This window comes from Rhinoderma darwinii, chromosome 1 (assembly GCF_050947455.1).
Source record: "Rhinoderma darwinii isolate aRhiDar2 chromosome 1, aRhiDar2.hap1, whole genome shotgun sequence".
Classification (NCBI taxonomy): domain Eukaryota; kingdom Metazoa; phylum Chordata; class Amphibia; order Anura; family Rhinodermatidae; genus Rhinoderma; species Rhinoderma darwinii.
The window spans coordinates 483,416,460-483,434,527 of record NC_134687.1 but is presented as its reverse complement, the minus strand read 5'-3'; the positions used below and the strand labels follow the sequence as shown (position 1 = coordinate 483,434,527).

Below are 18,068 nucleotides of genomic sequence, written 5' to 3'. Positions count from 1 at the left end.
TTTACACCGACAGGCAATAATGCTTTGGTATACTAAGTATACCAAAGCATTATAAAAGCAATAAGAAGACTGCATTGTGAATTCCCCTAGTGTGAATAAAAAATAAAATAAATTTTACAAATTGTAATTAAGAAACAGTGAAAACCGTAAAAATAAAATTATTTTTTCCCATATAAATTATTTTTTTGTGCAAAAGTGTTAAACAAAATTAAAATGCAAATGAAAATACAAACGTGTTATCGCTGCCATTGTAATGACAAGCTATTCTAAATGCACCTTGAACCACATAAAATTAAAGATCAGAACGGTGAAGCTGCTGTTTTTCCCAAGCCCCCCCCCCCAAAAAAAATTAAAAGTAAAAATAAAAAATAGTGATATAAAAATATGACTCGCCCCACAAAAAAATAAGCCCACATAAGACATCAACAGAAAATAAAAAAAAATGTTAAAAAAATGTATGGCTCTTGGAATGAGTTTTTTTTTCTCCTACGAAACGTGTTATTTTGCAAAAGTAGTAAAACAAAAAAATAAGATCCTGCCGTAAATCGTATCTTTTTTTCTGCTATTCGGTAACGTTACAAATGCTGCAAGTTCTGTTTTTTTAAGCCGTTCAATGACAGACTCGCTGTTTTTCTTGTTTCCACCCCCCCCCTAAATAAAGCTAATAAAATACAATGAATAATCTTTATGTACACCAAAATGGTTGTATTAAAAAAATACTACTCGTCCTGCAAAAGACAAGACCTCATGCAGGGACAAATAATAATAAATAATAACAACAACAACTATTAACCCCTTTAGGACGCAGTCTATTTTGGCCTTGTGACACAGACTATTATGTTTTCAAATCTGACGTGTCGCTTTATTTGATACGAACTTCGGAATGCTTTTACTTATCCAAGTGATTCCGAGATTGTTTTCTCATGACAAATTGTACTTTGTTAGTAAAAAAATTGTCGATAAATTCAATATTTATTTGTAAAGAAAATTCTCAAAAATTCACATTTTTCTACATTTAAAAGTATCTACTTGTAAAACAGATAATAATACCACACAAAATAGTTACTAGGTAACATTTCCCATATGTCTACATCGTTTTTTTCACATCCTTTTTCTAAGACGTTACAAGGCTTATTAGAACTTCAAATTTTCAAGAAATTCTCAAAAGGCTATTTTTTCAGGGACCAGTTCAGTTGTGAAGTGGCTTTGAAGGCCTTATATATTAGAAAGTCCCCATAAATCACCCCACTTTGAAAACTGTACCCCTCAAAGTATTCAAAACAGCATTCAGAAAGTATTTGAACCCTTTAGGCGTTTCACAGGAATTAAAGTAAAGAAGGTGAAATTTACAAATTAAATTTTTTGGCGGAAATTCATATGTAATCCATATTTGTTCTGTAAAACAAAAAGTTTTTACCAGAGAAACGCAACTCAATATATATTGCCCAGATTGTGCAGTTTTTAGAAATATCCAACATGTGGCCCTAGTGCGGTAATGGACTGAAGCTCTGGTCTCAGAAGCAAAAGGAGAACCTACTAGGGATGCACGGTGCATCGAAACTTCGATACTGTTTCGATACTTTGCATCCCTAAACGGTTCGATACCGCTATTTCCTGTATTTCGATACTTCGCTGCGCAGCCGCACAGCTCAGTATAGTAATACATGAATGTATGGGAGCGCGGCTGCGGCTGTGTAATTCAGCCACAGCCCCGCTCCTGAGTCCTGATAACATGTGCGCACGGTCAGGATGATGCGATGTGGCCAGCGCTGTACTTATGAGCGGCGGCACTGGAGACAGAACATGGCGGGCGCTCTGCAAAACACCCCCATGTTCTGTCCTCCGTGCCTGAACCGCCGCTCATTAGTGCAGCGCCGGCCGCTTCTCCTCATGCTGACCGCGCGCGCACTTTCTGTCAGGAGCGGGGCAATGGCTGTATTACACAGCCCCGCTCTATAACGGCGGAGATCAGAGAAACCTCTCATCTCCGCCGTTATTCCCCTGAATGCTGCGATCACAGCTGACTGCAGCATTCAGGAGAAAATGAGAAGGGGGGATGCCCCTGGATCGCGTCACAGGGAATTCCTGTGACGCGATCGAGGGCCATACCATATATGGGCAGACAGCCCAGGGTCTATTGACGGACACCAGGGCTGTCTTACCATATTTCTTGTTGTTAGGACATACCCAAGTATGTCCTAACAACTGCCTGTGTATTATCCGTCCACAGGTTAATGTACTGGGATATATCTGATATATGTCAGTACATTAAAGTTTAAAAATAAAGTAAAAACAAAGTATTGTTAAATGTAAAAAAAAGACACATTCACCTTTTTTACAATAAACATTAAAATAAGTCTCAATACATAAAATATTCACACATTCAGTAATGGCGCGCACAACAATTTTTTTGCATCCTTTATGATGTGTACGCTGTAAAAAAATGAAATAAACACGGCTTTCTATCACTTATTAATGTGAGGCGCGAGGTGTGATGAATTTACCCTCCATGTTCCTCACATTAATAGTAATTAACCCCATGATGTACCTCACACATTAACCCATTATGACTGAGAAACATGATGGGATTAATTACTATTAATGTGAGGCGCGTTCAAAATTCATCATCACACCTCGCGCCTCACATCAGAAAACGGAAGATTTTTTTTTTTATTACTGTTGGCAAAAGTATCGAAATTGGTATCGAAATCGCAATACTAAACGAAGTATCGGTATCGAAGTCCAAATTCTGGTATCGTGACAACCCTAGAACCTACTGTGTTTTGGGGCCTCCTTTTTTTAGGAAAATATTTTAGGCAACATGTCAGGTTTGAAGAGGTCTTGTGGTGCCTAAACCCCCCAAAAAATTACCCCATTTTGGAAACTACATCCCTCAAGGAGGTTTTTCTGAAGGTATAGTTAGCATTTTGACCACAGGTTTTTTTTGCAGAATTTTGTGGAATTAGGCTGTGAAGATGAAAATCGAATTTTTAAACCCAAAATTTTAAAAAGCATTTTCTCCTGATTACAGCAATACTCCATACGTGGTAATAAACAGATGTTTGGACCCACAACAGGGCTCAGAAGGGAAGGAGCGCCTTTTGGATTATGGAGCGCAGATTTTGCTGGAATAATTTTCAGTGCCATGTCTCGTTTGCAATGCCATGGAGGGACCAAAACAGTGGAAACCCCCAAAAGTAACCCCATTTTGGAAACTACACCCATCAAGGAATTTTTCTAGGGGTATAGTTAGCATTATGACCCCGCAGGTTTTCTGTAGAATTTAGTGGAATTAGGCCGTGAAAAATTAATATCAACATTTTTGTCCACTAAAACGTTAAATGTTTTAATTTTCACAAGGGATAAGAGAAAAAGTCGCCCCACATTTGTAAAGCAATTTCTCCCGAGTACGGCAATACCCCATATGTGGTCATAAATGTTTATTAGAAATTAATTAACCCTTTCAGGACTGATCCTTATTCATTTTTGTTTTTTACTCCGCCTTCCAAGAGCCATAACTTTATTTTTCCGTTAATAGAGTGGCATGAAGGCTTATTTTTTCCGGGAGGAGTTGTAGTCTCTATGGACACCATTTAAAGTACCATATAATGTACTGGGAAACTGAATTTTTTTTTTATTTACGGGCTAAAATTGGAAAAAACTGATTCTTCCATAGTTTTTTGCCTTTTGTTTTTAAGTCTTTCACCGTGCGGTAAAAAGAACAGCTGAACTTTATTCTGCGTCTCAATACGATTACGGTGATCACAAATTTATCAAGGTTTTTTTTTTATATTTTACGACTTTTACAAAGAAAAGTCTATTTGTTAAAAAAAAATCTAAATAAAACTAAATTGTTCTGTATCGTCATTTCCTGAGAGCCATAACATTTTTATTTTTTTTGGTAGATTGAGCGAGGCGAGGACTTATTTTTGGCAGGACAAGCGGTAGCTTTTATTGCTACCATTTTATGGTACATACAACTTCATCACTTTGTCACATTTTTTTTTTTAGAGCAAAGGTGACCAAAAAAAACAATGATTTCGGCATTTTAAATAATTTCTTACAGCGTTCACCGTGCGCAATAAATTATATGTTTTATTTCATTCTGCCAGTCGGTACGATTACGGTGATACCATATGTATATAGTTTTTTTAATGTTTTGCAGCGACTGCACAATAAAATCACATTTTTATAAAATACAGTTTTTGTGTTGCCATATTCAGAGAGCAATAACTTTTTTACTTTTCAGTCAAAAAAAAAACTGTGCAAGGGCTTGTTTTTATTGGTACTATTTTGGGGTAAATGCAAGTTTTTGATCACTTTTTATTCTATATCTTGGGAGGGGTGGTGACCAAAAGATAGGGATGCTGGCATAGTTTTTAGTTTATTTTTTTTGAACATTTTAATTATTTTCCCTTTAATAGCAGGATGTGTGTTTTTTAGCTTATAACTTTTATAAAAAAGTGCGAAAATAATACATTTTTAACCCCTTCAGGACCCAGTCTGTTTTGGCCTTCAGGACATTTTTCAAATCGGACATGTGTTACTTTATGTGGTAATAACATCGGAATGCTTTTACCTATCCAATCGATTCTGAGATTGTTTTCTCGTGACATGTTGCACTTTATGTTAGTGAAAAAATTTGGTCAATAATTTCGGTATTTATTTCTGAACACCAAAATTTGCAAAAATTTGCATGTTTCTAAATTTAAACGTATCTGCTTGTAAAACAGATAGTAATACCACACAAAATACTTACTAGTTTATTATTTCCCATATGTCTACTTTATATTTGCATAGTTTTTTTGAACCTTTTTTTATTTTTCTAGGACGTTACAAGGCTTAGAACTTTAGCAGCAATTTCTCATATTTTAAAGAAAATTCCAAAAGGCCATTTTTTTCAGGGACCAGTTCAGATCTGAAGTGGCTTTGAGGGCCTTATATATTAGAAAATCCCCAGAAGTCACCCCATTTTGAAAACTGAACCGCTCAAGGTATTCGAATCAGCATTCACAAAGTGTTTTAACCCTTTAGGCATTTCACAGGAATTAAAGCAAAGTAGAGGTGAAATTTACAAATTATTTTTTTGCCGAAATTCATTTTGAATACAGATTTTTTTGTAACACAGCAGGTTTTATCCGAGAAATGCTACTCAATATTTTATTGCCCAGATTCTAAAGTTTTTAGAAATATCCCACATGTGGCCCTAGTGCGCTAATTGACTGAAACACAGGCCTCAGAAGCAAAGCACCCAGTGGATTTTGGGCCTCCTTTTTTTTTTTTAGAATATATTTTAGGCACCTTGTCAGGTTTGAAGGTCTTGTGGTGCCAAGCAGTGGAAACACCCCAACAGTTACCCCATTTTGGAAACTACACCCCTCAAGGAATTTATCTAGGGGTATTTGTAGCATTTTGACCACACAGGTTTTTTTGCAGAATTTAGTGGAATTAGGCCGTGAAAAAGAAAATCTACTTTTTTTTCTGAAATAGCATAGAAATGTTAGGAATAAAAGGAAAAAAAGAACCACAACATTTGTAAAGCATTTTCTCCTGATTACGGCAATACCCCATATGTGGTAATATAACTGCTGATTGGCCCCATGGCAGCGCTCAGAAGGGAAGGAGCGCCATTTGGATTTTGGAGCACGAATTTTGCTGGATTGGTTTTCGGTGCCATGTCGCGTTTGCAACGCCCTGGAGGGACCAAAACAGTGGAAACCTCCCAAGTTACCCCATTTTGGAAACAACCCTCAAGGAATTGTTCTAGGGGTATAGTGAGCATTTAGACCCCATGGATCTTTTGCAGAATTTATTAGAATTAGGGCGCGAATATGAATATCACCATTTTTTTCCACTAAAATGTTGAATTCTCATTTTCATAAGGGATAAAGGAGAAAAAAAAAAACCACCAATTTTTGTAACGCAATTTCCCCGAGTACGGAAATACCCCACATGGGGTCATACATTTTTTTTTTCATTAGAAATGAATTAACCCTTTCAGCACTGATCCATTTTTTGCTTTCTTATTTTCATTTTTCACTCCCCGCCTTCCAAGAGCCATAAGTTTTTTCTTTTTCCGTCAATAGAGTGGTGTGAGGGCTTATTTCTTGCGGGAGGAGCTGCAGTTTCTATTGACACCATTTAAAGTGACATAAAATGTACTGGGAAACTGAAAAAAAAAAATTCTTTGCGGGCTGAAATTGGAAAAAAATCTGATTCCATTTTTTGGGGTTTTCGTTTTTACAGCTTTCGCCGTGCGTTAAAAAGGAAAACTTTACTTTATTCTGTGGCTCAATACAATTACGGTGAAATCAAATTTATATAGTTTTTTTTAGATCATACTACTTTTACAAAGAAAAATCTATTTGTTAAAATAAAAATAGTTTTGTTTCACCACATTCTGAGAGCCGTAACTTTTTTATTTTTCGGTTGATTGAGCGGAGGTCTTATTTTTTGTGGGACGAGATGTAGTTTTTATTAGTACCATTTTTTGGTACATAAAGTGATCAAAAAGTTGTATTACATTTTTTTTGAGAGCGAAGGTGACCAAAAAAAAAAAAAAAACTGTGATTTTGGCGGTTTAAGTTATTTACGTTTTTTACGGTGTTCACCGTGCAAGTTAAATAATGGTATATTGTAATAGTTCGGCCTTTTACAGACGTAGCGATACCAATTTTGTTTCTTTTTTTGACATTAAAGTTATTAGTAGTGAGAGAAAAAAGTTTAAATTCTTCTACACATTTTTAGTCCCCTTAGGGGACTTGAACCAGTGATCATTGGATCGCTGGTACAATATACTGCAATACTACTGTATTGCAGTATATTGTTATTTTTACAGGCTTCTGTAACCGCACTATCGCTCTTCCTGTCCATTAGTCCTGGGTTTCCTCTGTAATACACAGCTGACACCTGCAGCGTATGGAGCGGGCTTAGCACGTGAGCCCGCTCCATACATCAATCCCCGCACCATGACGTGCTATTAAGTCATAGTGCGAATAGGGGTTAATGCACAGCGGATGGTGTGAATATTGCAATTTTCCACTGGTATGCCATTTTAGTGCATAATATGTTGTGCCCAGTTTGTGCCACTGAAGACAAATACCTCATAAAACTTTAAGCGGGTTTTCTCGGGTATGGCGATGCCATATATGTGGGCGCAAACTGCTGCTTGGGCACAGAAAGGAGTGACACCATTTTGCTTTTGGAGCGCAGATTTTGCTTGGTAATAGTTGTTTTGGGGTATTGCTGGTATTTCAGTTTATAAAGTGGGGGGGCATATGTAAGCTGCGCGGACTAAATCAGGGCATAATAAGTGTATAACGACGCGGTAAATAAATAATAATGCATAGATATGTTACCGGTGTCGCACTGATAAATGGTGCCAGATCTTATCAGATTTTGGAACAAACTGCACATTTTGCATCGCCACATTCTGAGAGCCAGAACTTTTTTATTTTTTCACAACCGGAGCAATTCGGACAATGTTTTTTAGTTTATTTTTTGCAGCGTTCACCATGTGCTATAAATTACAGTTTTAATTTATTTTGCGGGTCGGTACGATTACGGCGATACCATATGTATTCTATTTTTTTTATGTTTTGCAGCTTTTGTGTAATAAAATCACTTTTTATAAAATAATATTTTATTTAATATTTATTTTCTGTGTCACCATATTCTGAGAGCCATAACTTTTATTTTTTAGTCAAAAAAGCTGTGTAAGGGCGTGTTATTTGCGGGACGGGTTTTAGTTTTTAATGGTAATATTTTCGGGTACATGCAACTTTTTATGCACTATTTTGGGAGGGGTGGTGACCAAAAAAATAGCAATTCTGGTGTAGTCTTTATTTTTTTGGGGGTGTTTGTGCGGGAAAAAAACCAGTTTTATAGTTTGGGTCGTTACATGTGTACTTATAACATAACGTGTTCATTTTTTCCTAAAATGAAAGTTTTATTATAGGAAAAAAAGCTTTGTTTATATAACTTATCTTTACACTTTTTTTTTTTTTTTTTTTTAAAACACTTATTATTACTTGTCCCACTAGGGGACATTTAGACTTGCAGCTTTGATCGCTGCTAGAGTACATTACACTACCTTCGTAGTGTAATGTATTCTAACAGTCATTGTGACGTGACAGTCACAATGACAGTAAGCCCCGGAGGACCGGCCGGAGGCTGCTCCTCCGAGGCCTCTGTACATGGCAACCCGGAGGTTATTGTCTGGCCTCCGATTGCCACGACAAGCATCGGCAGCCCCCATAATCACTTAATGGGGGCTGCCGATGTGCTTCAAACCCCTTAAATGTGGCGATTGCAGTCGGTCACCACATTTATGGGGTTAATTGCCAAAATCAGCAGCGATGGTCCGCTGACCGGCGAGACTGGAGTGTCGGCTGTCGGGGACAGCTGTCCTCCCGGTTCCCGAACACTGTCCGTTAGGACAGTGTGTGCTGTGAACAGTTCCACAACTGTACGTCCTGGTGCGGGAAGCAAGCCCTCTGCAGGACGTACAGTTGCGGCGCAGCGCGTGAAGAGGTTAATTAACTTTTTTTTTTCCAACCTGCAGCACTGATTGCTGCTAGAATACATTACACTACCTAGTAGTGTAAAGTATTCAGACTTTCAGTGTGACGTCACAGTCACTTACAGTAAGCTTTTGAGGTCCAGCCAGAGGCTGGTCCCTATAGGCTCCCATACATGGCAGATCAGGAGGCTGTTGTCTGGACTCCGGTTGCCATGGCAACCATGGGCAATCCCCTTGATAGAATGGGGGCTGCCAATGTGCTACAAACCCCCTAAATGCGGCGAGCACAATAGATTACCGCAAGGGGTTAATGGTTAGGGACAGCTGACCTCCCGGTTCCCGATGCACACGGTCAACACAGTGACTTCCTGTCACTCTGACAGGAAGCGTACCAGAGCCCGATAGCTTATGTCCATGGCAGACACTGAGGCCATTGTTTAGCCTCTGATTGTCATGCCAACCATTGGCAAACCCCGCCATTTCATCGTGGTGTCTGCCGATGTGCTAGAAACCCCTAAAATGATCACAAACGATCACTGCATTTAAGGGGTTAATTGCCGAATTCAGCGTCAAGGGACCGCTGGATGGCAAGAGTGGAGTGTCAGCTGTCACAGACAGCTGACCTCCCTGTGCACAGTTGCCGACACGGTGCACCGGGAACGACTCCGTAAGTATACGTCCTCGTGCGGGAAGTAACCTCCCGCGACGAGGTATAGTTACTGAGTCGTGCAGGTAGGGGGTTAATAATAATAAAAAAAAACAAGCTATGGCTCTATGAGACTTAAATAATAAAAATAAATACATAAAAAAAAAAAAAAAAAAAAAAAAAAAAAAAAAGATGCTACATTCTAAAGACCAAAAATGGGCTGGTCCTGAAGTGGATAAGGGCTCACACAATGGTGGAACAATTAGCCCTAATGGCTGGCCCTCCAAACTAATAAAAATTAGTAGATACAATGCTGTATGTATACAGGAGTGATTTGACATGTCAGCAGTAACTAGAGCTACAATATTGTAAATTGGAAAGCTAGCCTATCCTCCGGATAGGCCATCAATATCTGATCAGTCGGGGTCAGACTCACGGGACCCCCGCCGATCAGCTGTTTGGAAGGGACCACAGCGCTTGTTTGAGCGTGGCTTCCCTTTCTTGACTTATCTGCTTGTACATTAAAGTGAATGGGAGAAGGCTGTAATACTGTGAACTGCTGCTACAAGTATGTCGGCAATTCACAGAAGGAATGAAGCGGAAGCAGCACTTTTAGAGACTGGACAACCCGTTAAGGACACAGCCATCTTTTGATTTTTTATTTTCATTTTTCACTTCAAGAGCCATAACATCTTTATTTTTCCGTCAATAGAGTGGTGTGAGGGCTTATATTTTGCGGTAGGAGTTGTAGTTTCTATTGGTAGCATTTAAAGTACCATATAATGTACTTGGAAACTGAAAAAACATTATTTGCGGGCTGAAATTGTGACAAACTGCGATTACGCCATTATTTTTTGGGTTCCGTTTTTAAGTCTTTCATCGTGTGGTAAAAACAACAACTTAACTTTATTCTGTGGCTCAATAAGATTACGGTGAGATCAGATTTTTTATATTTTACTACTTTAAAAAAACAAAAAACGTTGTTAAAAAAAATAAAAAAAAAGTTTTGTTTTACCACATTCTGAGAGCCGTAACTTTTATTTTTCCGTGCATTGAGCGGTGGGATGGCTTATTTTTTGCGGGACGAGCTGTGGTTTTTATTGGCACCAGTTGTTGGTACATATGACTTTTTGATCACTTTTTATGACTTTTTTTGGGAGCTAAGGTGAGCAAAAAACTGCGATTTTGGCGGTTTACAATTTTTATTTTTTACGGCCTTCACCGTGCGCATTAAATAACACTATATTGTAATAGTTCAGACTTTTTCGGACGCAGCAATACCAATTTTATTTACTCGTTTTATTTTTTACATTACTTTAGCGGAAAAATCGTAAAAGGGGTGTTTTTTGAACTTTTTTATTTTTTTTAAACTTCTAAAAACTTTATATTACTTCTTTTTACACATTTTATTAGCCCCCCTAGGGGACTTGAACCACGGATTGTTAGATCGCTGGTACAATATACTGCAATACTAATGCATTGCAGTATATCGTCATTTTTACAGGCATCTGTTAAGCCCTCATTAGGTCCCTGGGCTGCCATAACAGCCATCGTCACCCCCCGATCTCGTTGCGTTGGGCGGGGGGGGGGGCGATGAGCTGTCGGATGCTGCGGTTGCGATTGACTGCAGCATTTGAGGGGTTAAACATACAGGAGCAGCGCGATCGCTGCTCCTGGCAGTTAGCCCTGAGTGTCGGCTGTAAAACACAGCCGACACCCGCAGCATATGGAGCGCGCTCCAGACATCACCCCCCGCACCAGGACGTACCATGCGTCCTGGTGCGCTAAGGGGTTAATAAGTAAATAAATATATGAAACCAAATAAACAGAAGTAAAAAAAATAAAAAGTAATTACTTGAGCATACGATCGTGGATTGAACTCCTTGGCATTCGGATTTAAAGTAGATTTTCTCACTTGCCTGAAAGAGAAAGACAATTATTATTCAAGTGCAGGGCTCTAAATTAAGTTGGAGGCTGCACTACTGAGATATTCTGATGACAATAGGTCCCATTCTAAAATATTTCAGGTGCAGTGTTGTCATACAAATTTTGAATAAGAGCAATACATTTCTAAGACTATAAGATGAGGAAGTATTACCGTATTTCTCAGACTAGAAGACGCAGTTTTTAGCAAGAATAAATCTGATTGTTTCCTTAATTAACCCCATCCCGACCCACGTCATGAAGGGGGGGGGGGGGGGTGAGGTTTCCAGTGGGCTGCGCTGAGGTGTCAGCTGCTCGAACACTGCAGGTGTCAGCTATGTTTTACAGCTGACACACTGCTATAACGGCCTGGAACAGCGACCGCTGTTAGCGGCATTTATAGGGGTTTTCCCATGAAGGACATTTATGACATATCCACAGGATGTGATAAATGTCAGATAGATACAGTGCCCACCTCTAGGACCCGCACTTATCTTTAGATAGGTGCTAAGCTGCTTCTGTACCTGCCATTCACTAGGATACAGATACGCTGTTTCCATAACTCGACCATGTAATCATTAAGTGGACGGGAGAGCACAAAAAGCTAGAAAGGGGTTATCTATCGGACATTTATGACATATCCTCTGCCTCAAAAACCCCAGTGAAATCAGTGGGAGACGGAAAATAAGCCACGAATGGCTAACGCGGTTTTGAAGGTTTTTTCCTTTGCCTGTTGAAGAAATAGGTAAAAAAAAAAAATAAAAAAAAAATTATCTGCCTGCAAAAGAACTGTGTGAACAGGATCTAAAAAGGGGAAAAAATGTAATTCCTGATCCAGGGAGGAGATCAACAGTCAAGAAATCTATACATAACCACTGATGTTATTTTTTTTTTTTAGAAAATATCTATGCCTTTTTTTTTTTTTGAAGCGATCAACAATTTCTGATCAATAGGGGAATAGTCTACATCAAGAACTGGTTTTAACAGCTCTTATAGTGCAGAAGCCGAGTTTTAACCTTTAAAGTGTTGAGGGGACTTTACATGAAACAGTAGCATCCCCCTCCCTCAAATTTATCATGCCCCCTCCTCTTACACATCTCTTCTGAAGACTAGCTTGCTTTAAATGACTCCACAACTCATTTGTTCAAGGCAAATGGTAATACACTCACTCTGAGGCATTTTCCTTTTTGTCATCCTTGTCTTCGCGATCCTGCTTTCCAGGTCCAGAGGTCTGTACACCTTGTGATGTAACCTCTGGCCCTCTTTTGTGTTCAGAACCACTACTGCTAATAGACGGGGAGATGCTGGGGCTGCAAGGCTTACTGCTGCTGTTGCTTGTAGGTGCATTACTGCCACTTTCACTGGCAGACTCCTTGGAGTTAGAGTCAGACTTGTCCTTCAAAAGTTCTCTGGGCTTCTCCAAGTTATCACAATTTTTTCCAAGAAGCTGATCAATAGCATCAGGACTAGAACGTAACTATAGAGACAAATAAAAATCAGCAAACACCTCTGAAACTTCCAACCCTTAACCCCTTTGTGCTGGGACAATTTTCACAATTTGACAAGCACAAATGAAGATTCTAAAATAAAAAATATATTATTCCCCCCTACATCTATATATTTTATGAAAGAAGACATTGCGAAAACATCACCCAGGACTTAAAATCGCATAATATAATTTGGCATCAAAGCATAACGTTTTGCAAAACATGCAAAAAATTTGCCAAAAGCCCCAAATATTGCTGCCAGAGCTCGATATCACGGTATTAAAGGCAAAAATCTGCATTTAAAGAGTCTCTGTCACCACAATATAAGTGCCCTATCTCCTACATAATGTGATCGGCGCTGTAATGTAGATAAGTGTTTTTTTATTTCGTTTGAGTTATGACCTATTTTAGATTTATGCTAATTACTTTCTTAATAGACAACTGGGCGTGTTTTTACTTTTTGACCAAGTGGGCGTTGTGGAGATAACGTGGTGACAGAGCCTCTTTAAGTAAAACCAGGATCGAAAGATCTATGCTCTAGCACTCTACTTTTTAAGATACAGTCTCTATGTATCCTGGATACAGTAAATTATTTTTAATAAAAACCAAACAAAACAAAAAAAAAAAGCCTTTTTTTTTTTTTTTTTTTTTTTTTTAACTAAAACAGACTCCAAAAAGTTTTCCATGTTCTTTAAGAAGTCATGACGTATTACCATACGCCCTTAGAAGTGATCGGGTTTAAATCCAAAAGGAATTCCAATACATACCCTGAAATCATTTTTAAACTTCTTTAAATCATCCAATTGCTTTCGTTGCTCTGAAACCATTGGCGACACAGCTGAAAATTAAAACAGACAATTGTTTCACATTTTTATAGACCTGTGTTGGACAGTCACAGATGCTTACAAAGGGATTTAGTTAAATACAAACATTTGATTGTACTCCAATGGTCAAACAGACCAAAGAAAATTCTCATCAACATACTAGGAATAGGGCTCCGAACAGTGTTTTTTGGGTTTATTTGTATTGAAAATTCAACAAATCGTAAGGAAAATACATTATAGTAACAATTTAACAACATTGTACTTTGCACGTACTAGAATAAAGCGTGTAGCAACACTTGTTTTTTTGTATCTGAAAACTTTTTTATGGTCCAACATGAATCGGTGCATAGGTGAAAGGTGAATTTTCCCATCAAATTTTATAAAATTTGTATTTATGCACATACCTTTGCTTTCAGATTTGCTAAACGTAGAAGAATCACTTTGTTTAATAGTGTCTCTGCCACCAGCAGGGGAAATTTGCCTCTGATCTTGTAATCGAGAATCCTTAGCTACAAAGACAAAGTAGTATTTAAAGAGGCTCTGTCACCACATTATAAGTGCCCTGTCTTCTACATAAGGAGATCGGCGCTGTAATGTAGGTGACAGTAATGCTTTTTATTTAGAAAAACGATCTATTTTCACCACTTTATTAGCGATTTTAGATTTATGCTAATGAGTTGCTTAATGCCCAAGTGGGTGTGTTTTTACTTTAGACCAAGTGGGCGTTGTACAGGGGAGTGTATGACGCTGACCAATCAGCATCATGCACTCCTCTCCATTCATTTACTCAGCGCATAGGGATCCTTTTAGATCGCGATGTGCTGTCTTATACTAACACATTAACAATACTGAAGTGTTTAGACAGTGAATAGACATTCCACGGGATGTCCATTTACAATCTCTGCACTTCGTTACTCTGTCTGTGGTAGTTACAGCAGAGGAAGCGTAATCTCGTTGTAACCGGTCATCTACAGCGTAATCTCGCGAGATTACGCTTCCTCTGCTGTAACTACCACAGAAACAGTAACGAAGTGCAGAGGAAGCGTAATCTCGCGAGATTACGCTGTAGATGACAGGTTACAACGAGATTACGCTTCCTCTGCTGTAACTACCACAGACAGAGTAACGAAGTGCAGAGATTGTAAATAGACATCCCGTGGAATGTCTATTCACTGTCTAAACACTTCAGTATCGTTAATGTGTTAGTATAAGACAGCACATAAGGATCTAGCAGGATCCCTATGCGCTGACTAAATGAATGGAGAGGAGTGCATGACGCTGATTGGTCACTGATTGGTCAGCGTCATACACTCCTCTGCACAACGCCCACTTGGTCTAAAGTAAAAACGCGCCCACTTGGGAATGAAGCAACTCATTAGCATAAATCTAAAATCGCTAATAAAGTGGTGAAAACAGATCGGTTTTTTAAATAAAAAGCACTGCTGTCTCCTACATTATAGCGCCGATCTCCTTATGTAGGAGATAGGGCACTTATAACGTGGTGACAGAGCCTCTTTAAAGGGAAGGTGTCATGATTTTTTTTTTTTATATTGCTTTTAATATAATATTAACAACAATTTTATTTAATAGTGTTCTCATTTTTTACTTTTTAATGTATGTTTACTTTTACTTCTCTATGGGGGCTGCCATTTTTTTTTTTCATCTTTGTATGTGTCGATTAACGACACATACAGAGATGGAATACGGCACATACAACCCCATAGAGAATGCGAACGGGGGTCGTTCCATTCTCAGAAGCGTACGCCGTCTGTGTGGGAACGGCGCATGCGCCGCTCCCACAAAGACCAAAACGAAGCTCGTTCATAGAGCGAAATCCGGCGCCAATCTCATGTGGCCGTGGCCGGACAGTAAGAGGACGACTTCCGGACGCGGCTTCCAGCCATATGGTCAATGAAGCGAATGCGCAAGGAATAGTAGCGTAGACCAGCGGAGGCAGGAGCAGGTAATTTTTGTTTGTGTATGTGATGTGCGTGTATGTTCGTGTGATACTGTCTGCTGAGCCCTGTATCTGATCTTCCTACACTGTGCAGTCGCTCAGAAAATGGCGGCACACACAGTGTAGGACGTTTGAAGACATTCAAACCCTTCCTTCTCCTGGCACTAGCCAGAAGAAGGGAGGGGGGATTGTGTGAGGACGCTAGAGAAGTGTGTCCACCCCAAATTTGCAGCATAAATCAATGAGGTTGCTTTACCACAGTGACCATGCTGCAATTTTGGGAACTGCTCCCTCTAGTGGCCAGCACATGGAAATGTTATAAATTAAAATCTAATTTATAATATTTCCTGACTTGTGAAAAAATAAAAAAAAATGTGTAATCACTTAAATACAAATTGTTTAACTGAAAAAAAAAAAAATTTCTAGCGACACATTCCCCCTTTAAATAATGTCACCGAACGGGGTGGATATCTGAACCCCTTTTTAAATTAAATGTGCACAAACAAACAACTGATACTCTTATTACAATGTGAACATTATGTGAATGCAATTAGTCCCTTTCGTTTGCTGTGGTAACACTGAACCGGTGGTATTGTCCGGATGATCTGGAAGTAGTACAATAACACGCTTCGGCCCCATGCACACAACCGTAGATTTTGTCCGTAATTATGGACACATCAATTTCTATGGCCAACGGCACCTTCCCGTAAGTCCTATTTTTTTATTTTACAGATCGTGCTCCCATACTTTATAATGTGAGCACGGTCTGCAAATGCGGACAGCTGTGCGCGGCCATCTGTGCCCGTAATCACAAGCCGTCATTACGGGCACAGTCGTGTGCATGGGGCCTTAGAGCCTGTAACTTCAAGCACTGAAATCTTGGCCACTACACAACTTTTTGCACGTGGGAGGGTGGGTTAGGACGGGACTGTACAATGTTTGTAAAGGTTTTATCTTTGTAAAATGGTCAATAAAAACTTATTTGATTTAAAAAAATAAAATAAACCTTGGCCAAATAGTAAGATTTTAAAATGGTTACATTCTTATGTAAAGTAAAGGACCTACCAGGTATTTCCTGTAGTATGTCTAAGTGTTAGGGCTCATATACATAACAGAACCATATGTGCGGAGCAGTAAATGCTCCACTGGACTCAGTGTATAGAGATATCCTGCGCCAAAAGAAATGCTTCTAGGGGAGACTACCTCCTTACAGATCAAGTCCAATTAAACAGGCCTTGTTTTTGGCATCTAGACTTGAAACGATATGTAGGAACTAATATGTAGGGAGAATTAAAATGTAGGGGAAAATAAAGCACTCTAAGCCAGTTTTCTGGTGTTGAAAAGTTTCAATTTGCGCAAAAACTCAGTTTGGGTGCAAAAATGTTAGCGGGACTAAGTGGGAGGGGCGTGGCCACTTACAGCTTCACAAATTCATCATAATGCCAGAAATTATACTGGAAATCTACTCCAGCTCATAGCTGGCTGAGAATTCCTTTTCTGGCACACAGACAGCCAGAGATGCGCCTAATTTATAACGGAGGTGTGTTACTCTTAATAAGTTAGGGCCATTTTACTTCAGCGCTCTGTTCAGTAAGACTGGGGTACGAAATGCCAGTCTTCAAAAAATATGCCCCAAAGTGCAACCATGGTACACATTGTTCTGTTTTAAAGTCTATGACATTAGACAGCTTGTGAGTGTAAGTACTGTCCATAATTTGGTTTTGTGTGAGCACCTGTGAACATAGAAGAACAGCTCCTAATGCAAGTAATTTCTAGGTATATTAGAAAAATTAAGCCAGGTCCTAGATCAAAGGATTCTATATGGACTACAGGGACGCAGGATAAATTACAAAGGTAGAGCAGAAAACGCACTGTTAGTTTAGCTAGCTTTCTTACAAAAGTATGAAACTTGAGACAAGCTAAACAAGTTGTTTTTTTCCCTTCCAAGAAGAAAACAAAATAAAAAAATGTCAACCTAACAACATACATACACACACACACACATACCTTCATTAGAGGGAGTAACTGCTCTATTGGAAGCTGGGCTAGCAGGCGTTGGAGATCCAGTGGGTACCGGCATGGTAACAGATTCTGGTGCAACAGAACCAGGCTGGGGTGAGCTTACAGCTGGTCCTGTGGCACCACTCAAAGCACTTTGTCTTGGAGATCTGGGCCTGTGGGTTTTGGGTGAAAGTCTTTGCACTACAAACAAAGCACAAATTCAGAAATTAAAATAATTTGACAATTGGAACTAGTACATGACATGCACGGTGCCAGATGAGGATTACCATTCTACAAATAAGTAATTTACCGGATGTATATACTGGGCATTAACAGATATTACCCAAAATGACATACATTTGCCTTTTTAGGATTATGTCACACCTCATTAGAAACAAAGTTTAGTTTAAAAAGGCTGCCAGCAAAATAGAGAATTTTTTTTTTTTTTCGACTGACCTCCACTCACAACTGATGACCAAGTGCCACCTGAGGAGCTGTTTCGAGCCACAGGTGGCGCAGACCCTTCTCCAGGCTCATTGCGAGAAACAAATTCAAGACCTCCACACATTGTGCTCCTACCATTAGAAACTCTATGGGTTCGAGGATGCCGCTGTGCCTTGGGAGACATCCTTGGAGGTCCTAAAAATCATAAAACGCTCCAAGTAAACTTCAGTTTAATAATATACATACAAACACTGGTAAATGCTAC

The 18,068-nt window shown here is 39.1% G+C and overlaps 1 protein-coding gene across 6 annotated transcripts in view; it reads right to left on the bottom strand.

Moving 5' to 3' along the window:
• Positions 1-18,068, bottom strand: part of ATXN2 (ataxin 2) — a 147,181-nt gene that overhangs the window by 33,706 nt on the left and 95,407 nt on the right. For all 6 annotated transcript variants that reach the window (XM_075834827.1, XM_075834845.1, XM_075834853.1 and 3 more), the window contains 6 exons: positions 17,816-17,998; positions 17,366-17,560; positions 13,806-13,910; positions 13,345-13,415; positions 12,260-12,567; positions 11,023-11,086 (listed from right to left, as the gene is read on the bottom strand). In XM_075834827.1, the coding sequence (XP_075690942.1) occupies positions 11,023-11,086; positions 12,260-12,567; positions 13,345-13,415; positions 13,806-13,910; positions 17,366-17,560; positions 17,816-17,998 (926 nt within the window). The remainder of the gene's footprint in view (positions 1-11,022; positions 11,087-12,259; positions 12,568-13,344; positions 13,416-13,805; positions 13,911-17,365; positions 17,561-17,815; positions 17,999-18,068) is intronic.